The 26,359-nt window shown below is 43.4% G+C and overlaps 1 protein-coding gene and 1 long non-coding RNA gene across 2 annotated transcripts in view; one reads left to right on the forward strand and one right to left on the reverse strand.

Moving 5' to 3' along the window:
- The window catches only part of LOC136046530 (uncharacterized), a 26,684-nt gene extending 17,086 nt beyond the window's left edge, over positions 1-9,598 (forward strand). Inside the window, exon 3 of the long non-coding RNA XR_010621990.1 lies at positions 9,294-9,598. This is a non-coding gene — a long non-coding RNA (uncharacterized LOC136046530). The remainder of the gene's footprint in view (positions 1-9,293) is intronic.
- A 4,792-nt stretch (positions 9,599-14,390) lies between these two features.
- On the reverse strand, positions 14,391-22,658 carry HSD17B2 (hydroxysteroid 17-beta dehydrogenase 2). The gene is made up of 5 exons (XM_065734233.1): positions 22,400-22,658; positions 18,899-19,111; positions 18,567-18,752; positions 15,877-16,014; positions 14,391-14,769 (listed from the first exon to the last, which is right to left on the reverse strand). The coding sequence occupies exons 1-5, from the start codon at positions 22,656-22,658 to the stop codon at positions 14,411-14,413; spliced, it is 1,155 nt and encodes a 384-aa protein (XP_065590305.1). The 3' UTR covers positions 14,391-14,410.
- Between the last annotated feature and the right edge of the window lie 3,701 nt (positions 22,659-26,359).

Genomic DNA, 26,359 nt, shown 5'->3' on the forward strand with positions numbered 1-26,359 from the left:
AAATCTTATTCACAATCAGCACTCCAAATAAATAACAAACCACAACACAGCTGCAATGATAACAAATGGGCATTTCTTTCTCCAGTTGATCCGCCCTCAAAATCTCAGTGCCAGGAAGATAAAGAATCTGTGAGTCCAACTTTCCCTGAGAGCCTCAGTCCCTTGGACACTTTGGCTTCCCCAGAGCCAGTGCCAATGTGACCAGTGGATGCTGTGGAGGTAACTGGTGCAGAGACACCACGGCTGCCATAAATAATGCAGTGGAGCAATGGCATCTTGCTATTTCTCAGCCTTGTTAGTTTAATATTGCTTATTTAATTTGTCTGTTTGCATTAAGCCTAACACCTTAGATGTCCTGATGTATTTTGTGATACTTTCTTGCTTTTGCTTTGGATGGTCCTATTTGTGATTCAGCATACAGTATCCAAGTAATCAATATTCTGCCTGGTTGGACATTTTATTTATCAACAGAGCCACCATATGAATTTAGTTGGTTTCCTGGAGGTCAAACATTTTTCATCTTCTCCGTGAGCTAAAGAAAATTGAAAGATTTAAACTCCCTTTGAATTCCTTTGATTAACTAGGGGAAAATATCTTTTTTTTTTTTCCAACTCAGAAAGGGAAATGTGTTCTCTATAAATCTGCCTCATTCTGACACGTCGATCTCCACATAATGGGTAACACCAAGTGTTCAGGCATAAGCTAGAAGATGAAGGAAGCAACGGAAGAGGTATGAACTATGCTGTTATGAACTCTCATCAGCACATACATACATTCCCTGAGTGAGATTTAAAGAAAGTAAAAATCAGTAAGATCTGTATAACTAATTAGATGAGAGGGAATTTGGGAATTGCACCTTTGTGGCAAGAAAACATCTACACTGCATCAGTAAATATGTTACGCGTTATGTTATGTACTTATATCTGTATCACTTCCTCAGCTGGGCTGAATTCTGTCTGCACATGTGTGTACAATGCCATCACCTCCATCATGCTGCTTTAAAAACAAGAGGAAGCTCTCTGCTTTCCAGACACAAGGAGGAGAAGAGCAGCTGAAAGCCAGATCTTAGCTCCCATACACCTCCCCTGCACAGCTCTACAGTGCACTGGCCTGCAGGGGCAGAGAGAGCAGCAGAGAAACCCGATGACTAAACCAACCATCAATGAAAGTTATACCCTGGATTACCCTCACTTGATGTTTTGCTCTCAACTCCTGTTTTCTTCGTTTGTAAAGTTTTAAAGTCACATTTAAAAAGATGCTTAAGATCCACATAAAGTTGTGTCATTTAAAACAAAACCACATCATAAAGCCCAGTTAGTTAGACAGGGATATTCCCATACAGACACATTTTGCATTTGGTGACTTGTTCCCAGTTTTTGGATTTGATTCAGAATTGGTTTAAGATTAATTAAAGTAAGTCACTCTTTCAGTGCCTTGTGGCTTGCGCTCATTTAACTAAATTAACTCAGTGTGGAAGGCAGAGTGAGGATCAGACAGCACAGTGATTAAAAAAGACGTGAAGGGGTGGCAAGAGCAAAACCAGCTCCCAGCTTTCACACCTCCAGTGGCTTTGTGCTACTCGGATAAGGTGACTGGCCTGCAATCAAGGAAAACACTCAAGAGGACTCCAGCTACTTGTGGCTGGTGGTGAGCTGCGTCCTGGCAAGCAGAGCAAGGTGACCTTCATCTCATAGTCTGAATGATGTTCTAGCAATGTTTAGGAATGTTTTTCTTAAACTACAGTCCTTTACCATGTTAAAATCAAGCCTTCCACTGAACCCTTAACAAACATCTCCCGGTGAGCTGACTCACAGCTCCGTGAATCATCCTACATTCAATCAATCAGCGACTGCTTCTTTTTTTTTTTTAAATAGCAATTGATGTTGTATGTTATTAGTTTCTTGGCACCTTTTACCAGGCTTTCATCAAAGCAAAATGCTGATGCAATTAGCAAAGGATATCAATTTATGCAGCAATTCACATTATCCCTCAAAGCTTCATTAGCCTCAGAAGCTAAGGCACTGGAGAGCAAATCTGGAGAAGCACTCTGCTACCTTCTGCAGCTCAGCCCATCTGCACTGCTGCAGAGTGCAGATCACACGTCCTGTAGGGGAAAGGGGAGTTGGCAGCACCCAGCTTCAAGCACTGAGGGGTGAGAACAGGGACTGGGTTCTCTCCCACCCACCCTAGTTCAACCTACTCATGTATTTTGCATGGGTCCAAGATTTGCTGTGGGATTGGCCACACTACTCCCAGGCTGGGAGGGCTTTTCACAATAGGAAAAATCAATTTTTCTGTCCTAGAGACATTCCAGAGCCTCTGCCTGTGGGTAATGTTCTGCTGCCATCACATTGTGCCCTGACCTCCTCATGCTTATCCTCTTGTTCCCTTATAAACACTCCTGAGGTCAACAAGGCATTGTAATTGCCCCATAATTTCCAGGAAAAGCCAGCAACGTCAGCAGATGCTGGTGGGACAGAAATCTCACTCAGCTGCCCTTTGCCAGGGTGATAATGTGGTCTTTACAACACTGAACACAACCATCTCTTTATACCTGTCATATCTGGCCTCCAGATTTCTCTCTTTTTTCCTTTTTCTTTTTTTTTCTTTCAGCTGAATAATTCTTATTATGTTGATCCACATAGGCATCTGCCTCTCCACAGCTCTGAATACAAGCCTTGCCCTTGACTGCACAACATAATGAAAGCCTTTAGGTCACAGCTTTTAGAACACTTGATATTGCTTTTTCTTTATGGAAAGAATAAATAATGTTAACCTCTCTGCCAGTGGAGAGCAAAAACAGAAAGGAAACAAAGGGCTATTGGCTGCTCCAGGTGCATGACAAACCAACCAGTATCGGACTTGGAGGACCCCAAACCCACTGACTACCTCGCACAACATGACAAAAAATTAACTCATCTCCCAATTAGCTGAATAACTAAAGTGCACCAGCAGACCTTCGGATATAACCTTCAAACAGACTTACTGGGGCAGCTGTGGCTGGCTAAAAATTTTTCCTCTGCTGGGGCTGGTCTGTTCAAAACCTCACAGCAGCTGTCCCAGGGCTGACTTGGGGGCATGGGTCGGGGTCATGGTTTCATGGGTTGGGCATGGTTTGGTTGCACTGGCAGCAGAGTAGGTTTCCTCTCCTGACATCTTCAGGAGCAGTAAATATGTTTGAGCCATGTGCAAATCAGTTGGCTCCACAAAAAGGACCTGATCTTTCAGTATCTAAAGGGGCTATAAGAAAGAAGGAGACGAACTCATTAGCAGGGTCTGTTGCGATAGAACAAGGAGAAATGGTTTTGAACCGAAAGTGGGGGGATTTAGACTGGATATAACGAAAAGGGTTTTTACAGTAAGTGTGGTGAGGCACTGGCACAGGTTCCTAGGAGAGGTGGTGGGGATTTCCCATCCCAGGACACTCCCAAGGTCAGGTTGGACAGGGCTCTGAGCGCCTGATGGAGCTGTAGGTGTCCCTGTTCACTACCAGGGAGTTGGACAAGGTGGCCTTCAAGGGTTCCTTCCAACTCAGACGATGCTCTGAGTCTATGATTCTATGCCCATGCTAGCAGATCACATTGCACTACTTATGGATCTGCAGTAGATGTAATATCTATGGATTTATGGAAAATCACAAGTGATAGAATTTAAGTCAGAGTCTCATTCCTGTATGGCATAAATGCAATACTGGGATGTATGAGAGAGAAACTTGGCTGAAGACAATTTCACATGGACCCAGTCCTAAGGACAGCCACCAGTTCCTCACCTCCCACAAACATCTTACCCACACCATGAGTGCACAAACAGTCTGTGCCAGCCTGGCTCACTTTCTGTAATCACCCCTGTCCTCCTGAGCTAGGGTCATTTGCATTCTGTACAAACAACAGTGCAGATTTCTGCCTCAGCCCACATGGCCAGGAGGTGGCCACAACTTTCTTTAGAAGATGACCTTACCAAATGGAGAGGGGTGGCAAATGCGTGCCTCTGGAAAGGTGCCATTTCATCTCTTATGGTCTACAGAAGCATGCTCCCCTCCTTGTACTTTCCTGAGTTCAATTTCCAGCTAGCAAAAGCTGCAATAGTCCTGATCAATGAACACTGGAGAATAACTTCCCCATTCACTCTTTGAGAAGTGGTCTCCCCTCTCAACAGAGCCAAGGGAAACAAAAAGAAAAAGGTGCGCGTGCTCCCACATATATATGATGTCTAATACCTGCCATTAAAAGAATAAAATTGTTCTGAGGCAAAGATCACCTCTTATTCATTTCTCCCTTCCACATCCTTCCAACTTCTTGCAATTTTCCAAGAGAAAGGTTAAAAAACACACAATGCATTTAATTGTGCTATTTTACATGTCTACCACAGCATGAATTATTGTCTCCCTAAATTCTTCAGCAGCTTGTGAAACAGCAGGAATTAGCAGAGGGTTTTTTGATTGAACCTTTCCATTTAAATGGACTGCTTTCTTCTGGCTTCAAGCTTGCAAACACAGGCAAGACTAACTGCTAAAAAAACACAATGTTATTGCTACACCGGAGGCGAGAACAGAGCAGTAGTGGCAGCATTAGCAAGGGACTTTGAAGAAGTGCACTCAGTTCCAGCTCTCATGTTTTGTGTGAGCTCAGGTACATCTCATACAGCCAAACCTGAGAAGCAGTCACATGCCTCAACGTGAAGATCAGCATCCCGTGGGACTCACAGGCAGGAACTGGGAACTTGCCTCTCTGAATTGTAGGTTCCCAAGTCATCTTAACTTATTTGAAATTTTTGGCAGGTACGGACCTTTAATTTATGTAGATCTTAGATTTAATTAATGAATGTTGTAGAAGAGCAAGCAAAAGGAGCACACAGCGTGCTTTGGTGGAAAATAGCAGGCTCCAAGATGCTCTAAAGCCTGTATCATGGTCAGATCATCCCCTGGTCTGCCTGGGGCTCGAAGTCTTCAAAAGAAAGTAAATCCCACCCTCAGCTCCTTACAGGAGAACAGTGGATCTTTCCTGAATCTTGACAGCTGAAGATTAGCACTTGGGTGGCCAACCAGCTCTCGCTGACCACCACGTGGTCACTTTCACAGACACCCATCGCTTTCTGACGACCACAGTGCTACCTTATTGCAGCCAAGAGGTGTTTCTGCAGGAAGAGGATGCCAGGCATTGCAACGGCACGATCACACTGTAATTCCCAGCCTAGCTGTCTTTTCAGCTATTTATTCATGACAGATGGCAGATTGCAACACAACTATAGCATCTCCTGCTTAGCTGCAGAACAACTTGCCCTTCTGTCTGCATAAACTCTGTCATTGTGCAAGCCCCTCTGCGTGGCAGCTGATGTAAAATCATGAAATATTAAGAGGCTAACATTCATATTTCTGTGAATCTCTTCAGAATTGATAGAAAGGGTATTTCTGGATAAGATAAGGCCTATGGAAAGAACAAAAGTCAGCAATAGGTAACCAGGGAACTATAATGGCAATATCATGTTCTTGAGAGAAACTCAGTCACAGTGCCTAATTGCCTCTCAGTAAGAGGCTACATGTACAAACCTACAAGAAATGTATCTATTAATGACCAAACTCACACCAAAGTCCTGTGCAAAGGATAACTCTCACTCAAAAATGTAAAAGAGCCTTCAAAGATGGGTATCTTGTAAGGGCAAGAAAGAAGATACAAGATAAAAAATCTTGATCTGACAAAGACTCAAGAGAAAATGAAGTTATGTTTTGTCTAATTATGTAACATGACCAGGCAGCCACTGTATAAGAAGCAAAAAATAGTTTCAAGGCAAAAAATAAAAAAAAATAAATCAATCCACAGGTACTTAAATGAAGACATTGGCAAATCACAACTAAAATTAGACACTTCTAATTAATCTTCTTTGGTGGGGATTTCTACACCAGCTACATACAACCTGAGGGGTGTTATGGGCACAAAGAAGGAAACCAGGAGCCTGCTGTCAAGAAAGGATTAGGTGAGAAAAAGGAGGGAGCTGCCTCCATCTTAATGTGAGTTAAGTTCCTAATTCCTCACATCATGGTGGTTGGTTCATTTGGGTCAGATGTTGATTTGGTTTGGTTAAATTCATATCTATGTTATCTATTCAGACATTATGAACCAAGAGCTAAATTGTACGGAGGAACTAAGGAGTTTCAAACCTCTTGTGTTTCTCAGGTAAACATTACATGACCACAAAGAAGAGGCTTGCTGGTCTTGGGGCTTGGTTACCTCCAAGTAAAATACTTTGTGGTTAAGATTAATGATCAAGGAGCCCTGGCAAGGCTCTGGACAGCCATCTGCATGGCTTCATCTGTGCATCCTGGGAAGATTGCACAATATCTTCTGAACTGAATATGAAATATGATTTCATTTGCAAATTCAAGCCCTGTAATTTTATTTTATTTTTTTGCCTTGGACGCCATTGTTTGCAAGGATCCAGATTTTAATCAGAACATCCTGTGAGTCCCATTCTAAGAGTTTCTGGCAGTAAACATTAATTCAGGGTGGGAATATTTGTTGCCTCAGCTCGCTGAATTCATCTACAAGAGGGAAGGTTGGGTGGCTGCAAGTAGGTTACATGGGTGGCACTTCTTTTCTTAGTGCAGACAGAAAATTCACAGAGGTAATGTCTGTTGAAGCTTAATTAAAGTTTTAAGTTGGGACAGTGTGTACGGCTTACCTGATTGCAAGCCACCTCCACAGCTCATTCAAATTGGCTCCTGCTGCTTTTATCAGTAGATTTATGTTCACTGAGTGAACAAGCACCAACTTTTCAAAAAAGCAGCCCAGACTTGCTTATTGCACCCTACATCTTATAGATATTAAGACAGGGAAAATTAACTAGTGATGGTCTGACTCTAATATCAGCAGCTGGACACACAACCAGTCCCAAAAATACATATGAAAGGGATAGTGCTAGCTGAACATGAGCTAGCAGCATGGCTAAAAAGGCCAATGGCAACCTGGCTTATATCAGAAATAGTGTAGCTAGCAGGACCAGGATGGTGATCATCCCTCTGTACTCAGCTCTGGTGAGATCAAACCCCAGGTCCTGTGTTCAGTTTTAGGCCCCTCACTGCAAGAAAGACATCGAGACATCAGATTGGGTCCAGAGTCTCAGGTTGGATACCAAGAAACATTTATTCTCAGAATGAGTGGTTGGCACAGACTGACCAGGGAAGAACCGTGGAGATGTGGCACTGAGGGAAGTGGTTAGTGGGCATAATGGGGATGGGCTGGGGTTGGACTTGATGACCTTAGTGGTCTTTTCTGGCCTCAATGATTCTATGATTGTTGCTTTTACAAAAAAAGCAAATTAATCTTTCTAGAAAATGCATGTCATTGAAGCTGCTGAGGCAGAGTCTTGTCTCCTCTTTCTAGAGCCAGCAGATAACCCAGAACTTGGTCACCTGCTCACCTGCCAGTTAAATCTTACAACAGTGATATCCTCACAAAGACCATATCTCAACATCAAAGGAGTTTGTGTTAGTTAAAACTGATTTTTTAGGGATTTTGCAGGGGTTTTTTTTCCCATTACTTTGCAACTTTTCTCCCTATCCGAAGAGTGTGAGAAGATTCACTGCTAAAATCCAGGTGTAAATACACTGTAAATATTTAGCAGTGTAGTAAGTTGTCTAGTTAATATGCTGGCAAAGAGTTGGCTCTGATTGTTATCTAAACCAAGTTACCTAAGCAGCTGGAGCTGAGCAGGCAGGAGCATGTGCTGCTGTCTGAAGGGGGATTTTTACTGACGAGTGTTTTCAGCAAGGACCCCCAAGGTCCCCCTGAACAATAAGACAGTTTGGACCAATCTTAAACTGCATGTTAGAAAAAAATGGGAACCAGCTCTACTGCCTGGAGGGGCTTGGATTGCCAAAGTCTCCCTTGGTATGATTAGGGAGCAAACAGAGTGCAGGCTTGGAGAGGTCACAGGAGCTAATGACGGGTACTGAAGCCTCCTAAAAACACCAATGATATTTGTCACAGAAAGATTTCTGCAATGTTCAAATCACTTAAATGACAATCCATGGGAATTCTAGTTTATCAGTGGAAAAATTAAGACAGTTGACTTAAGTTCTTCATTAAGAAACCAAATTTCTTCACCAAGAATTCATCACAAGTACAATCTTTCATTAGAAACCAGGTACAACCCAGGTTACACTCAAGAAATCAATCACCATCAGTCTTGAGGTGATTCCCCTCGATGCCAAGGAGCAGAGGACTTTTCCACATCCCCCAGAGCAAGACCAAGCAGAGGCTCTGGGGAACCATCTGTGACCCCAGGCACTGGAGCCCATCAGACCTCAATGTACAAGCAACCAGAGACAAACCCTGCTTCATCAGTGCTGCTTTTGTCCTTATCAGTGCTACGTACTAACAGAACGTTAAGCTGTATAGAGTAGAAAGAGAAAATTGAAAAGCAGTTCTTATGTCTGCTTCCAAAGTATACCAAAATTTATGCAGACGTTGACAAGGAAGATTAAGAGGCATCTGGCACTCCTGAACCAACTCCCCTGAAGTGGTGGGACCATTTGCTGAAGGTGCTGGTTATCTGCTTTGCAGTCAAGTACTGAAATATGTAAGAACTGCCTCTCAGCTCATGTAGTCTTCTCCACAACCCTCTCCTCATGAACAAGACTCAACTCTCAGCCATTAAATCTCTAAAAGAAGGGTACCAAGATGCTGACATTGCATACTGTAACTCAAAGGCTCGGATAATTTCAGGGTGCACATCTGCATTTCCCCCCTTCCACCTGGAGAAAATCTCTGACCCTCACAATGCTTCCAATAGACTTCAAAATGAATCACAAACAAAATAAAAAAAACTCAGGACTGGTGAGGCTACAGCCTGACCCAGAGCAGGAGCTGCATCCACCTCCATCACACAAACGCAGCTTGCTAGGCTGTAAGCTCTGCCTCATGCATGGCACATCCATCACACTGCCCTCAGTCATGCTCAGGCACCCTCTGCTGCCAGATGCTCGAGTTTCACTGATGCTATTGCCATGAGGTTGCTGTGTTCTACCCCCTGGACACAGCCATTCATTATGGAGCACACAAGTCTGTCACCACGTCCCATTTGCTCTCCACGCCATATGTTAAACCAGTAGGCAGAGCAGAATCATTAATCTTCTCAGGTTCAGCACCTACCTTTTTTTTATTACTATCAGCAGCCTCTTCCTGTCCATGAGAATACTTGAAAAATGCAGCGGGAGCGATGGCACGGCCCAAAGCGACGTTTTCAAGTGGCTGGATGTCATTTCTTGGTGCTTTCACTTTTATTTTTTTTCTTCCAAGGGCTGTACTTTATGCACAAACGTCTAATGCAACTCATCTGCAATCACAGTGACAACATTTGGAGTGAAGGGAAACATACAGCACTATATTACTGCATGAACATGTAATTCTGAAGAGCCCATGAAAGAGCCAACTCCCAACGTGGACTTTTAGTGCAATTTTTCATGATGAAACATTTTTGAAAATGTTAAGTTGTTAAGCCTCTTATTCCCTTAATCTATGCCCAACGTGCAACATGATTATTTCACTGTATATACATTAAAACAAAATAATTATATCTTATTTGCTCTGCTTTTCCCCATTCATCTTTTTAATTAAATGAGCTCATTAAGGATTTCGTCCTTCAGGCGGTGAATTGAGTTTGTCTGAGAAATTAAAGGCATTAAGATGCTTTCTGAGACATGCAGAAGCAATAACAATCATTTCTTACGCCTGTTCAGGAAAGGTAAGATTTTCCCACAAAACAGTGGAATAAATCACCCTCGAGTTGCTCTCAGTCAGATGCACATCTTCTTTTCCATCTTGTTGGCTTTGCACTCTGTATCGTGCGTGCAACAGAGCTTCCCACAAGTGCTCCTGGATTGGTGTCAGCACTTAGTGCCCAAAGGAAAGCTGGTACAGATGACTTCTACTCTCCCAGATTGCTGTAATGGAAATTACTATGGCTAAAGGGCAGTACATTGTTTCCCCCACTATGACAAGTACGGTGTGATTTTCTTTCCCCCAGACAGAGACAGAACAAATAAGTGAGTGCTGCCAGCCTTGTGTGGGCCGACGTGCTTTGGCCCACAGACAACATCCCATCCCCACTCCCTGGTATGCAGGAGCAAACAACCAGATCCTCCCATCACACCCAAAGCCAACAGGAGCGCATTGAGCTGTGAGCATCGCTGAGCTGCTGCCCCATCCTTGCTGCCACCCACAGCATCACAACAGGTCACCTCTGTCCCTGGGCTTCGTGGGATGGGATGCTACAAGAGCGAGTAATACCAGGAGGGCTTTGAAGTGGGTGATTTTACAACCATTCATTCACAGCCTTTTTTCAATAGCACTTTTTAAAGTCAAGTGTTTAAGGAGGTGATGGATAACGTGTGTTAGAAAGTGGGCAGGTTACCATGACCCGGAGCGTGGCATGCCAGCAGAGCCGAGCCTGCTCAGGCCCTTCTCCTGAGCATCACTGTGCTTCTTTCCTGCACTCCTCTCGCTGCCATTTGTTCTTACTGCCCTCATGTTTTCTTTAGATCTTTCTTTCTCACGTCCCTTGATCTCTGTTTCATCTCTAACCTCCTATTTTGAAATAGCTCAGAGCTCTTTCCAAAGCCAAAGGCAACAAGATGGACAGGCATATAGACTTTGATTGTTTAACCTATGTAACCCAGGCATTAAACCTATGTAGACTATCTATATTACAGTAATTACTTCCATAAAGGTTGTTAATCCAGATTCATTACTTGAGGTTACGATGACCTACACAACATGCTCAAAACCCATTTATCCTATTTAAAACTTGTCTCCTGCCACAAAACGCCAGCAATGTTTGATTTATGATTTGGGCATGCTTTAAAAATCAAAGTAATTACCACTCTTAACAACAGTAAAAGCCCCTGCCTCAAGGTTGCCACAACACCTGTATTCGTGAACAGGAATAGCCCTAATCCTCTGGCTGGAATACAGATGCAATGGCTATTGAAATACTGCTGCCTGCAATGTTGCCTGCATACCAGGGAGCACTGCATCAGCTGACAAGTTTCAGCAGGAATGATTACACCTCAGGATTCAATGCATTGGATGGCTTCTGGCAGTGCTATTTCTTTCCACTTATTTATCCTAATACTTCTAAGCGGTGGGAAAGACAGAAAAAAGAAAAGAATAAAACTTCCTGTTAATCTCCATGCCACCTTGCAAGAGCCAAGACTTTGTGTGAACGCCTTTCCTCTGAAGACTGCCCAAACCTATTTCAAAGTAAGCCTTTCTGAGCATCCCTAGAAGCATGACACCTCCCACTGGTTGTTGCAACATTTTGGGAATCCAGCTAGCTTCCAAAACACAGCCAGAAAAAGGCTAAATCAAGCAAAACTTCTACCAGAGAGGTTCCCAGAACTAGTCTCTCTCTGCCAAACTCATATTTTGGCCCCAAACACACTGTAAATTCTCAAGGATTCAAATACACAGATGGGTGCTATGGCCAGATGTAAACCAACGTAAACCAATTCAAGAGAGGGAAGTGTGACCCATTTTAGTTCTGCTTCTGGTTTTTGATTATTTTGATACTACCAAGACCCAAGGAAGTTCCCTGGAAGCATCCTCTTGACACAAATTGTGTGCAAAGGAGTCATTGCAACCTTTTTGTTAATGCAACTAGTGCAAAACCATCCTCCTACACGCCAAGGTACTGTTCATAGGAAGCTGGAAGTCAGAATATCCCTCTCTTCTCAGAATAGCAGGGAGACAAACAGGCAGAACATGGAGACTCCCCTAACTCACACGTGCCTTCTGTATGAAGTAATCCCAGCAGTCACATATATTTTAAATCACTCAGTTTAGAAATAACTAAGCTTTTGATCACACACGTTAAATGAGAAAAAGCAGCCCTGCCCTGCCCCACACCCCCAGTGCAGACCAGAAGAGTGGGAGCCAGAGATTTGCTGAGTAAGAAGTGGCAGGGAACACTTCACTCCTCAGTCACAAGCTGCATTCCAGAGGCTGGAGCTGAGAGAAAAATATAACATCTACTTTTTAATCGTGATTTCTGCAGCATATAACCACTTTTAAACTATACACATACAGCTTTTAATATTTACTCACCTGATTACAGAGTGACATTTTAGGGTATTATTTGTTAGTCCCTTTGTCAGGCTGCAGCCACATTCTTCAGTTTTCTGATGCCTTTCGTTAGATTTGCCTTTGAAAGCAAGCCCAAGTTGCAGTAGTTAATTTACTTAAGTAAATACCTAAGTTTCCCTTCCTCTCCTTTCACCCCCAGAATAGTTCTGTCCCTTAACAAAGGGAAGGAGCACAGCACCTAGGCAGGAGCTGCACCAGCTTTAATACAGACACAAGCACTTTGGCCACAAACTCCCATAATTTATTCTCCTTCATCCATTTTCAGCCTGGATTATTCTCAAGTCGAGCCAATAACAACAGAAAATCACCTTTAACACTGCAACCTGTTAAATGATGAATAATTCAATAATATGCTACAACAGAACTACCCTTAACCAAAGTAAGATCCCTATAGTAATATTTGATACTACAATCGTTCTGGACTTGCTAAAGCATCTCCATCATTAGGTGAAGAGGCATAACATAGCTATTTTGAATATAAGTTTCCCAAGAAATAAAAATTAAAACAATTCAAAAATAAAAATCAATCTTCCGCATGAATGCCTAGTTTAATAGGCCTGCAATGTGCAAGGTAATACTCTTATTAAGGAAGCTAAGGAGAGAAAATATACATTTGATAACCACTGCCAAATAACACAGCAATGATTAAGGATTGTTATGAAGATTGCCACATGAAACAGTGAACTGCCTGCCAAGGGGAATTTGGGTTGTATAATGTTTGCAAGCACCTAAGGGACAAACTCCAGCCAACCCAAGTTACAGCTCAACTGGATGCAAAGTGGAAAACAACCACCTCCATCCAGGATCATGATAAGATGAGGTGTCAGGCAGCTCCCTCGCTCTGAAGGCAGCCAGAATTCCACCTCAGTGGCTGCAGCACTACTACCCAGCAGCATACAAGGTCAAGACAGAACCAAGAGTCAGAATAATCCATTTTAGTATACATTTTTATTGTCAGATTAAAAAGGTTTGTGAAATAAATAAAAGGTAGAAATGGGTAGAGAGATTGAAACAGACACAGATTTCCTGAGAGAGAAACATTTGTAGTTGTATTTTCCTGAAAGAGAAGCATAAAGGATGTCTATGAGTGGGACCGATATAAACCCACAAGGAGATAAGCCACCACAGATAAAAGCAATAACAACAGGATGTACAGAAAAGGAATATCTCCAAACCAGAACACAAATTGAAATAGAAAGCCAAGTCTGCAGAGCATCCTCTGAGCACATATAGAGTCAGCATTGCTGTATAAGGTACATGAAGGAGATGGAAGTACTACAGACACAAATTTGATTGGATTTTGATCAGGACTACGTAATTCAAGTAGGATTATGACAGAACACGAGAACATCAGGCTAAGAAAAAAAATGCACCTAGACTGAAAACCCAGAACAGAACAGCATCCCCTCTCTATCACATGAAAGGAAATAAAGCAAGATACAGATGGCAATATCAGGGAACTCAGGGGATGGGGCTTATTCCAAAACATCACAGCCTTGCGAGGCCAGGTGATGCTAGAAGGCAGATGAGGTAGGAAAACAGTACTGCTCAACAGAGAAAAGAAAGGAGATCAATTTACTAGTTAATACAGATAAAGAAGCACAGGCATATATAGGCAAAACAGAGCGACCAGGACAACCACATGAAATTAGCAGCCAACACCACTGTTTTGAGTAATAGACTCTAGGAAAGAGATGGTTGGCTTTCTGGTGACGATCTTCATCTGTTTTTGTTCATTCCTCCCCCCCCCAATACTATTTATGTTGCTCAGTTCAAAGAGGATATGTTATAAAGAGTACTTCACAGAACTTGGAAAAAAGTCAATCATTCTCAGGTCCAACAGCATAAGAACCATAGAAAAAGGAGCACTGAAGCTGCAGCAAAAAGGATGTGCATTAAACATTTAAGTCTTTCTAGTGATGGGAATATGCAGCTTCTTTTAATGTTTAGAAAGGTTGTGAACTAAAAGCTCATTAATAAGCAGGTGAGATATCTGTCCATGTGCTGTAGTGCTTTTTGAAGCTATATAACCTCATGAGATAACTCACACCAAAGAGAAACAGGGAAATGTTACAGTTACTCCAGAAAGACCATGCCTGCATTTTCTACTTCTGTTTATCCACCACCTCTCCTGATCATTGCTCTTAACACAGAGATTTCACTCCACTCTCAAGGAAACTCAAATTTAATATGACAAAGAGAATACAATAATCAGCAATGTCCTAAAACAGAGTTCTTTCCACAGTGAAATCTGTGAGATGCCGATGGACACCTCAGAGGTCCTTGCTCTCAGCTTCCGATGCCCTCAGTGCCTGTGGGATGGACTCAACACCCAGCGACCTTCTAACCAAGAAGTCATAGAACCAGAGTGGGAAGTAGCAGAAGATACAGAGCAGCACATAAGCCCCTTTGCCAGGGGTGTACAAGCCATGAGGTCGCTTGGCGAGCAGCGCGTGCAGGATAGAGCTCAGCACCGGGGAGAGGTCGGCATCACAGCGCATGGGGATGCGCAGTAGGAAGCTCTTCAGCCCCAGGAGGTAATCCCTGCCGTAGTCCTGCTGCACGTCCACTGACAGGTGCTCCACCAGCTCTTTCTCCTGCTTCACCCACAGCTCCGACGTGCCTTGGATACCTGTGGGAGCAATGCCATGGTTGAAAGCGAGTTTGGGGTTGATCAAAGAGAAACTAAGCCACGGTCAGTAGGCAATAAGCTCTTTGCAGCACTGAGCCCTGCAGCACGGTTGATCTGAACTGCACAAAGGAAGAGCAAAACACGTGGTTAGTTACAACTGCATGGTGCTTATACACTGATCTGTTACCAGCTTACTCAGTGGAGTCAGTACCTTTTTCCACCCTTGTCATTCCACCCTTTTTTAATCAGGTATCTCTAATTAGTATTTATTAATGAGAGATTTCACTGAAAGAAGAAAGAGATAGGCAACCTAAGATGGGCAAGATTAAATCGGGCTGGCCCAGTGCCTCTCTCATGAGTGACAATGGTGTTTTAATAAGCTGTTTCATGAAGAATGAGACTTGTATTAAACAAATTAAAAAAACTTTTCATCACATGTAAGGAAAACAGTTGCTTTCCAACACATTTATTGCCTAACTCATGAATTAGGCACTGCAAATAGAGACATATCTTTAAATAAATATTTACATCTCCAACACTGGGACTTGCTTTGACAGGTGAAGTTTCTTTTTCCATCCAGGAGTCTGGTAATAGCACAGCAGATTCCTGAAGGTAAAAATGTGGGGACGCTGTCAAAGCTCAGTGTCACACAGGAGGGGAGGCATTCAAGGAAGAGAGGTTTTACAGAAAGAATACATGTTTTGCTTTTCACTGGCATGGGAATTCTCTATGAAGTCATCAGAACTTTGAATAGGCAACACTGAGCATGCTTTTTTTTTTGTCTGACTAGAACAGAGGAAAGATACAGTGTGATTTTGAAGACAAGCTGTGCCCTATCACCTGAAAGGTATAACAAGATTGGAGTATTCTTCAGTGCAGACCTCTGCTCAAACACTGCCAAAGCAAGGAGTTCACCCCTCTGCCCTGGCTCATGAGGTAGAAATGTGAGACCTGGAGGGGAGCAGCAATCAAAGAAATGCATATCTTAGTTTCCATAATCAACATGAGGAATTGGAAAGTGCTGACAGTCCTTCAGGGCTCTGCTGAAGGATGTGGGGCTGCAGGAAAAAAAAGAGGCAAGAACTAACCAAAGTGTCAAACACAAACCTGTTCTGAAGCCTGATGGATGAATTGCAGCAACTTTGATTCCCCATTTGGAAAGCTCCTGCCTCATTACTCCAGAAAACATGGACAGAGCTGCCTTTGATGCTCCATATGCAGCATACCTCGGCAGTGGAATGCCTCCTGCAGGAGCAATATAAACATGATAAAGCTTAACACTGGCTCTTTCCAGCCTTTATTTCAGTGATTTAGAAGGAAGATTACAGCACAACCAGAATTACGTGGCTCTCACGGAAGTTGAAGACAAGATGGTGAGGGAATCATTTCTTTCTGGAGGTTAAAAGAAGTGCGAGCTGTAAATTAGCAGTTGCTTATAGCATTTATGTTCAGTAACTCCTTATAAGGTATTATCTATGACAGAAAACATGAAGTGTAATTTGCAGCACTCTTTACTCTCAAATGCAATACAACCACCAATTTCCAAAACACAGATAATGCTTTACTTCATATAAACAGTGAAAGGATAGATTAATACTGCTATTCCTGTTGTCACTAGCACAAATTTCAAGCTCCAATTATAAACTACAGTTACAACAGAGCAAGTCATCTCAACTCCAGCTTTACTAAACCAACCCAAGCTCCAGTTCCTCAGGATTGCATCAGAAAGACCAGAGACAAAAGAAGAGTGGGGAAGTGCTCCATGGGCAAACCAAGCTTTAGATGTGCCCTGGGGTGATGGAAGTCCCCATCAGCTGCCATGGAAGCAGGTCCCCTACCTATAGTTATATCCCAGCTGCTTCAATGCCAGCAGGATTTGTTCAGATGGAAGAGGTAGAAAGCATCTAGAATCTCCAGGGATTTAAAATAAACCCTGGTTTACAAGCACTTCCAGAAAAGATAAAAAAAATACCTGTATTTGGAAGTTTGCTCTAAAAAAAAAAATGAGAGAAGATGGTCATTTCTTCACTTTCAGAAGAAATCAAAGCATCTTTGGATTTTGCCACTTGCCAGCTTGCTCAGCCCCTTGCAGCACAAGGCTGGCGTGATCACCAGAGCATCGCAGCCAACACAGGGCAGGAGGGACCCAAATGTGCATCCCTTTTTCTCAGGCACAATGCTCCTGATTGCACGGGCAGCCCAGCACAACCTCTAGGACAGCCTCCATTTCAGACATAACATTGCTATCTCAATGTATTTGAAGCTTTTAAAACAAAACACTTCAGTACAGGTGGATTTTCGAGCCTGACACCAATGCCATTTGTTGGGTTTTGTACTGTGGCAACCAGGATACTGCAGGAGTTGCACATGCAATCATTCCTTTGAAGGTCAGGCCAATCACACATTAATTTTTCTCCCATATGCAACTGAAAAAAAAATGAGTTTCAATTGGTTTGAGCCAATTGAATGACATATTCTCTCCCTCTGAGGTCAGGGTAACCTCAAATCCAGTTAATGTAGCTCTCTGCAGGCAGGAATGGGCTCAGCGCAATGAGATCTCACTAACTTTCCTGCTAATGTTTTACCAAAGGACCCTCAGACCCCAAGTTAAGAGGAAGCTATTTACCCAAATCAGAACATCTGTGAACATCCATAGTTTAAGCAAGGTCATTATTAACTCCTCCAACAGCAAATTATTCAGCACAGGGAAGCTCTCTGTTTATCCCTGCAAGACAGCTTGGGGACTCATGCCAAGAGTCAACACATCTGCCTCAAAACACCTGAAACACAAGCTTCACTTGGGTACTCAGAATACATATCTGCCCTTTGTCTCTGGGCTTGCAAGGGCTGGTGGGCAAAGCAGTACCACAGTGGTCCTTCACTAACTTATCTTTTAAATCAAGCCTTAATTGCTAGCAATGAACCACAAAGATGGGCTTGCAGCAACAAAAACATTCCTGGCATTGAAAAAAAAGACAGAAGATGACAATGCCACAGCCAGGCTGATGCCACAAGAACAAGGTAACACTTGGAAAATACAGCAGGATTCAAGTGGACACAGACTGCACAGAAGTGAAAGCCTAAGCATACAGGGCAAAGGAAAATTTGAGAAACAGGTGATACAGCAAGTCCTGAAGAGGTCTTGCAAGTATTCCTTCCAGCATCATGACATCCATCCATCAAAGGAGCATTCCTGCTCCTCAGCTGTTGGCTATCAGCTACTGCTATTACTTCCACTCCTACATTTTACACTCAGCTGTCACCCTAGATTAGAAGGTTATATTATAAAGGCACATGCAGTAAATGTATATGGCAAGTGAACTTACCCAAAATACTCTTCTACTTTTATTTTAAACCAATGCATTAAAGAAAATAGTTGAGTTGAGCCTTTGGCTGTAACTAGTCCAAGTGGAAGAATATCTGTTGTAGCAAGAGTCAGAAAACCTTTGGGCATCTTCATGGTGTGGTTCAAGGGTGCACAAACCAGGCAGGCTGCTACTGGAACATACTCTAGAAAATTCTGTGGTTCATTACCCATCTTCCTGGAAGAAAATCAAAACTATCCCTCACAGCATCCACAATGTAAGATCAGAATTAGCTACTAAATTCTTCAACAGCTCATTTTTGAAAGCAGCCTACTCCACAGAAGGGAAACCTGCACTGATTACCTAAATGGTAATTCCCTGGGCATGTTTATAAGCAAGATGGACCAATGTTTTCCTTTGCATTTATGCCAAGGAAGCAAATTACTCCTCCTGTTGTACCAGACCCTCAGTGGGTGCTTTCACTCAGCTCACCTGTCATGCTGGACATGTTCACCAGCCTCCCTCGGGATTTGCGAAGTAGGGGCAGGAAGGTCTTGGACACCTCCACAGCCCCAAAGAAGTTCACCTCCATGCACTGCCTGTACATGCTCATGGGCAGCAGCTCACCATCAGCAGGGAAGCCCAGTATGCCTGCATTGTTCACAACTCCCCAGAGCCCTGGGAAGAGGAGAAAACAAAAACAAATATGCACTGGCTGCTCACAGACTTTGGGGTGGAAATAACCTACATGATGAGGCCAACAGGTAGGAGATACCTTCTAAATAAATAGATTAGTATCCCATACAGTGCCACAAAATCTGTACCTGTGTTTTGCACTTTCTCTGAGACTTGCAGGTAGGCTTCCTTGACCTGGGTGGGATTGGTTATGTCCAGCTGTAGGAGAGAGAGCCTCTGGGAACAGGTCCGCCTCAGCTCCTCAGCTCCAGGGCCATCCTTGTTCAAAACCCCAGCAAACACAGTGAAACCCAAGCTATCCAGGTATTTGGCCAGTGCATGTCCAATCCCAGTGTCACTTCCTGAAAGAATCCAAAAGACACTGTCAGAAAGGGAAGTTTCAGTGCAAAGTGGTGAGGAGCTGGTCCTTTGGGCTCAGTAAACACCAGCAGAACATCCCCTCTTCACTCAGAGAAAAACAGCTTATTCCATACACACAGAAGAAATAAAACCACAACTTTTTTTTTTAATCAAACTGAAACATGATAGTAAAGAAAAAAAGAAAATCCAGATTTAAATGTGAAATCTCAATTGGACAAAGCAATGATAGGGTACTGCAATGCAAAGAAACTGAGTTACATTCCTTAAACAGCACAGCTTCCTTGAATTAATTAATTATCTACCACCTGGATCATTCTGATAAACACTTCTGGCTACTGACTACCACCAAGCTAAAGCTAAACTTTCTCTTTAGCTACAAAAAGACTCAATGCTTTCGAGCCTTAAGGAAGCTCCAGAAGGGCATTTTTAGACCAAGTTACACCAGCTATTTCATTTGTGAAAACTCACATCAGAATTTTTTTTATCCTCTCTAGCATCAGACTTACTCCTGAACTCTGTACTGTGAACCACCTATATTCACTTATAAAGCAAAGTGCCAAATGTATGAAGCACCACTAACAGCAGCAATCAGGCTCATACAGTTCCTGCCATTAATTAAGCAGGACAGATATTTAACAAAAGGAGATTGATTCACAGACCTCCTCTATCTGTGAGTGTATTTTGCTGCTCCTATCTAAAGATCTCCTGATATAATTCTGTTTTCCATTCTGCCCAAGCTCCTTAGCAAAGGAGGAAGCATCTTGTCTATCTGCCCACCAAGACTTCCAGCAAAGTGACAAAGGACTCTGCTAGTAACAAGAAAAGAGCTTATAAGGGACTGCTGCAAGGAATTTCACATGGGATAAGATCATGAGGAGATGAAGGAATTAACGCAACTTCCACATTGCTAAGCAGGGATACACCCAGGAGTCAGATACCATGCTGCACCCTTCTGTGCTGCCTGTGTTTCTGGGCAGTGATATCTGAGCTATGCCAGGCCTCTGCTACCTCCTGTAACAGCCATTCCAAATCCATTTGCAGCACAGGTGGAAACCCAAATGTGAGACAAAGGGATGAGGCTGCTGTTGGTTTTTTGCCATTTCCTAATTTGCAAAGGGATGCAAGTCCCCCTGTGTAACCTTTCCAGAAAGATATGATGGTTAATTTGTGATTCCAGCACACAGAGGCAAGTATTACAACCACTGATAACGGGCCAGCTCCTGCACCCAGAATCCTCAGTTCACAGAGTTTGATTGCCAAAGGGACTCAACTTATGCTAGGTCATTTCTGGATTTTGCCTTCTGAATGAGACTGGAATACTGAACAATGGAAAAAAATTAATTCCAGGTGATTTGAAAGAAACACGTGCTCAATGGCCGTACTGATAAGCACAAGATGCTGACAAATTACTCATGCTCTGTTTAATCCCTTCTTTAAAGAAGGCTTTCTGTCATTTTTGACATCTGCTTTTTGTTGGCGATGCACCAGACCACGACATCCATCACGTTTCACTTCTTACAGCCCTGGTCTGCAAGAGAAGAGATGAACAAGCCCACATTCCTGGAAATCCCTAAGAAGCATGAGGAGGCCTGCAGATATCCTAATGGCATGGTGGATTTCTGGGTAAGTGGGGGTGCTCTGTCTTTCACTCTTCTATTGAGAATCAGATTTCTGGCTCAAATCCCAACCCCTCCATCCTCCCCCATAAGGGCACAGACACGGAGCTGCACATTACAAAGCCCTACAACAGCTTTCACTGGGGAGGAGGCAGAGGAATTAGAAATTTCCCCACAAACAAAATAGCTGTCTGTGACTGACTAGAAAACTTGTTTTAAGAGAGAGTCAGTACAGGTTGCAACTGCGTGATTACTAAGAATTTCTGTTCAACTCACCCTGAGCATCAAGAACAAGGGGCACACACCGGGAATGAAAAGACCAGAGAAAAGCTGGAGAAGTTAATGGAGGGAGGGAGGGGAGCAACTAAGAATCACATTGAGTAAGTCTTTCATTTTGAAAGAGGGAGGGTCTGATTAATTGCACACCATCTGCATTCAAAGAGATCCAGAAGAGCTCCTGCAGCTGCATCGGCTGCCAGAGGTGTCTGAACTTGTATTTGTTTGGGACAGCTGCAGCACAGGTACAAAGAAAACACCCACTGCTGCATTGTAACCCCGTGTTCTTCCCTGCCGGGTACTCTCTTTAGAGATAAGCTCCGAAGTGTTTCCTGAAGAACTGCTAACATGCCAGCTCTCAAAAGGCAGGGAGATGCTTGAGCAGCTGCAGGGTGGAGAGCAGTGCTGCCCATCCCCATGCCCAGTGCCCCTCCTCATCCTGGCTGTGAGGAGACTTCATGCTTTCCCTGTGCTCCCTGAGTTGTATTCAATCCCCACAGCAGTGCCATCAGGCAGCCATCATGCCCAGGAGTCTCTCTAAAGCAAAGTGAAAAGTTGCAATAAATAGCTCAATCAACCAAAGCACCTTGACTCAGCTTTCCATAGGGAAAAAGAGGAAAAAAAAGATTATTTTTTTTCTTTACAAGTTAGGGCAAGAAGGAAGAGGTGGGCACTACAGTTCAGAAGCCTGACGTACACAGACAGCAACACAAAGTTTCAGAAGAAACATGAGCAGAGCCACAAAACTACAACAGATACCATCCCTAAAAACCAAAGGGGGTTCTGAGTAGCTCAGAGTGTTAAAACAAAGCAGACTCATTACCTTCTCCTGCCAACGGGCATATCACTCACTCCCCAGTGATTTCTTGCCTTGTTTCATAGAGATGGCACCAAAGTGGTGCCTTGAAACATCAGCACGGTGTACACAGAGCATCAGAAGACAGCAGTACCTCAGCACCCAGCGCAGCAAATTGGAGTAAATAGAAGTAAGGCATGCATGGAGTGTTCTGAGGACTCCCAGAAATGAACATATCTCCTAAATGATTAGCCCACCATAAGGATTCTCGGGGGCTTTTTTTTTTCCCCAATCAGTTGTTTTCACAAGCACATCTAAAAAGCTACTTGTAAGGATTAAATGAAACACTTAAAATAATGACATCTACCAAGACGATTTCCTGCTTAAGTTCAGAATACATATTTGCTGAGGGAGAAGGGAAAAGAAGAAAAAAGAAAACATCTCTGGAAAAGCAAGCAAAACTAGAAGGGAACAAAAGCATTGCCTAGAAACATGCATTGCAGAGAATTCCAAACTGCAGGACAGAAACTTTTCCAGCACACCACCACGCAGAGCCAGTCTTCGTGCCCCAAGTCCCTTACCTGTGATGAGGACGGCTTTGTCACCCACAGGCAGTGGCCCCATGCCCAGGTACACTGAGCAGCCAAGCCATGCACTGCAGAACACTGCGAGCCCCCAGCACATGCCCAGCACAGCCACACACAGCAGTCCCAGCAAGGCAGGCAGCACACTTTGGAGCAGCACATGGGCTTCACAGCTCCTCTTAGCCAAGCAGAGCCCAAAAAGCACAGTGATAGCCACACAGAGCCATCCTAAGGGGCTGCTGGGGAGAGCATCCATCACCCAGGCACCAGGCAGGCAAGGCATGTAGGTGCTGCTGGCTGCAGCCCACTTATATAGGGGCAGGGTGAGGGGTGGGGCGGGGAGGGGGGACTGTAAAGGTTTGACATAATCTCACTCACCCTTGGCATCTGCAACGAGCACGAGCCTTCTGGCTTTTCTTACCTTTTATTCCTTCTGCCTGACAGCTCCACCTTCTGCATAATGTGCCAGCTGGGTAATGATTGACAGCAGTGGGAACGGACACGATGCAGTAAGCACTTGGCTTCGGGGAAAAAAAATTGCCACTATACGTTCTGTGTGTCCTTACAGTGCGTTTCCCTCGAGAGGTTAAAAATAAAAGAAGAAAAAACAAACTGCTTTCTTTACGGGAAAAGTCCTGAGCAAAAACTTTGGGTGTAGTTTCCGAGGAGTTGGGTGTGATGGGGATGGCTCAGGGCGGGATGGCACAGGTGCTGCTGCCATTGAGAGCAGCTCATTAAGCAATGACACGTGGCACACCTGTGGGAGCCCTCAGCCCGGCTCGTTAACCTTGATTAAGGCAGGAAGCATCCCTTCTGCACCCAAAGCAAATGGCAAACGTGCATCCAAACGATTCACTGTATCTGGGAGATCCAACACCTACTGCTGTGTACTCAGAAGGTTGTTTAAAGAAAAGTGTGTCTGAACAGTCACCAGCTAGAAGGTGTGAAATGCAGCTCAGGCACGTTTATCTCTTTAACAATCCCTGCTTAGTGGTCTGAGGTCACAGCCAGCCCACAGGATGCAGATATTTGCAGACAGCCCGACTTCAGACTCTGGGCGGTGGACCTAGCACGGGACACAGGCACGATTCCATTCCGTTACTCCTCTGTGGTTTTATGGGATGGTAAATCTATTGACTATAAATTTTTACAGCCAGTAAAAATGCTTACATACCTCTATATGCAGTTTACATTAGAGATGAGGTCACTTTCTTAAAGGAACATTACCCCAGAGGTCTGCTTGTCCGTCACTGCGGCGTGAGCACTCATCCACCCATCCCCTCGTGCATGAAGTGCAAGCTATTCTCACTCGCCTCTGCCATTTGCTGCTTTTGCTTTTATGGTGGTCCCTAAGTCATCTCTACCCTACTTTCTTTGTAAAGATTTCCTTGGAGGATTCTGTTTTTCCTCACTGACTGGTCTTTACAGTGTGATTTAGGTGGCCACTGATGTGCCAGCAGCTAAAGCATTGACTCTCACATTGGAGGATACATGAGCTTGGGTTTTGGCATGGCATCGTGCAGTCACAACTCCTGTCTGCACCCACCACGGTGCAGAATCATTGGGAGATCTGTGTCTGAATTAATGCTGAGTCTGTGTTCTGAATGCAAGATATAAGTACTGAAGGCTTTGGGGCAACTTTAAACGAGGCTGGCCACATGCTCACCTGGTAGTGGGGGAACAGAATTACACATGAATGCGTACGTGTCGCCCACCATGGGACAAGTCAATCCTGAAAGAAGAGAATGATCCAGAAATGGCTGAGAAATGTTGGCATGGAGTACCCACCTCACGTACACACTCAGCATGTTCTCTGACACCAGCAGTGTCATTGCTGCTTGAGGATCTTTCAGCATAATTTTTGCAATGAGATAAGTTTTGTCATCTCATGCCACCCCATCCATCTCAAGAAAGCATTCATGTTCCTCTGTTTGATTTCAGTATGTCTCTGCTCCTCAAAGCTGTGCACAAACACAGGACTGTAGCTGAGTTTGCATCATTTCCTATCTCTCTGTGCTGTGCCTACTTACACTGTGAATATTCATCCTTATCTCCCTTCCTTCTTGACAGTTTTGCTGTCAACTGCAGACAGTTTTTCTCCAGGACAAAGCCAAGACACCTCTCCAGTCTGTGGGATCTTCATCATAGGCAACCACTCAGTGACTCCATGTTCTTTTTTAGGATCACTTCCTCTCTGATTTTAAAGGATTTCCTTTCAGCTTCTTTAAGATTTTCTTTTGCCATGTTCAGCTGGTGCTGTATTTTTCAGCATGATGCCATCAGCCCATGTGTTCAATTTCTGTTCTTTCCCTGAACCAAGCTAAGTGTTCAGCTTCACATATATTCATCGTTTTTCCTTTCAGAACTTTCCCTTCATCCAGAAGTGTCGTGTGCTACATCCAACATTTGTTTTCTGTTTATATTCTGTCCCAGCTGCAATGTGAATTACATCGTCTGCAACCACCAACCCTTTCTCTCCATCTCCAACCTCTGTGTTCACTTTCTCTCTTCCAGTCATGGATTTGCTTTTCAGTACAGACTGGTGTTTCCCACAGAAACCTTCTGTTTTCCATTTTATCACAGCATGCTGTTCTCCTTGTCTTGCTGGTGTAGCCTTCTTGTGTTTGGGCTGCGCAGTGCCATGCCTGTCACTGCTGAGTGCCCCTGCTTCACGTGCTTTGGAAAATCATGTCAGCAGAAAATACTTGGGAATTTCTTTCACCAAATCAATCATTAACCAAGACAGGAAGATGTTGCTCAGGAGTAAATACATACATGAATAGCAATAATATGAAATTATTTACTTTGACTGACTACAGCTTCTGACACTCATTCATTTGGATTTCAAGTGGATTTAACAGCAGTACAAGCACTTTCAGGCTTACAGTTTAGACATGGAAATTATTGAACTTTCCTACACAGAACTTATTTGGGCAAAAAGACTTTGTACTTACAAATACTACCAAACTCCTATACAAAGGCTGCGGTAACCTTTTGCCCTTAGCAAGTTATCTGTCTCTTCATGTGCTCAACTCAGAACAGCACTTATCCCAGTAAAGACAACAGAACTGTTCAACTGCCTAAAGCTAGGAGTGTAGCCAAGCACCTTTGTGAATTAAGATCTCAGACAGCACAGACATTGTACTGAGGAGTGCAAAAAAGTGCATCTGGAAATAATGCTGAGAAACCTCTCCTTTGTCATTAAACTGTTGGATTAGTAGACCTTAGGGAAAATTATTCCTGTAGAAGGAAGTATGTATCTATTAAGGAAAAGGCAAGGAATACCTCTAAGTTACTGGAGATATTGACTTTAGAAACACAGAAATTATAATTGTAAAGACTGAGAGTTCAGAGATAGGCAGTGATTCCTGAAGATCGCATGGATGTGAAGAAGCAGTTGCAGCTCATCAACAAGCACTAATAATGCTGAAGCTAGTGATGATTATGATAATAATAACAACAACAACTTCCTCAAGTAGATCTCCTATTATTTTCTCAAGAACTTCAGAGCGAACTTCTATAGCCAGAACTTATAAATTCTTCTGGCAGGTACCCACACAATGCGTACGTTGGCTTATTATGAGCATCAAAAGAAGCAATTGCAGCCTGAATTTCTCATGTGAATTCAGTGCCTGCAGCAGCTGTACCTGTGAAGCAGCGGGTCATACAGCCATAGGCTGTAAGTTCTGCCTTGCTATGAGCATGAACTCCATTCAACCTTTGTAAATTTTCTGCAATAGACAAAACATCTTAAATCAGAGAAATAATTTGCAAAGGATGTTTTCTTCTGGTTCTTTCAAGAGCAGTTGAAAGAGGATCGCACTCTTTCCAAAATAAGTCATTTTTTATCAAAGAAAATGTCACTGTCTTCCCAAAAGAGGATGGAATAATAACAATTAAAAAAAAAAGCAATTAGATGTCTTCAGGGAGTCAGCCAGGAATCATCTCCATGTTATC

This window comes from Cyrtonyx montezumae, unplaced genomic scaffold (genome assembly GCF_038088225.1).
Source record: "Cyrtonyx montezumae isolate F1298 unplaced genomic scaffold, pur_monq_1.0 scaffold_17, whole genome shotgun sequence".
Lineage (NCBI taxonomy): Eukaryota > Metazoa > Chordata > Aves > Galliformes > Odontophoridae > Cyrtonyx > Cyrtonyx montezumae.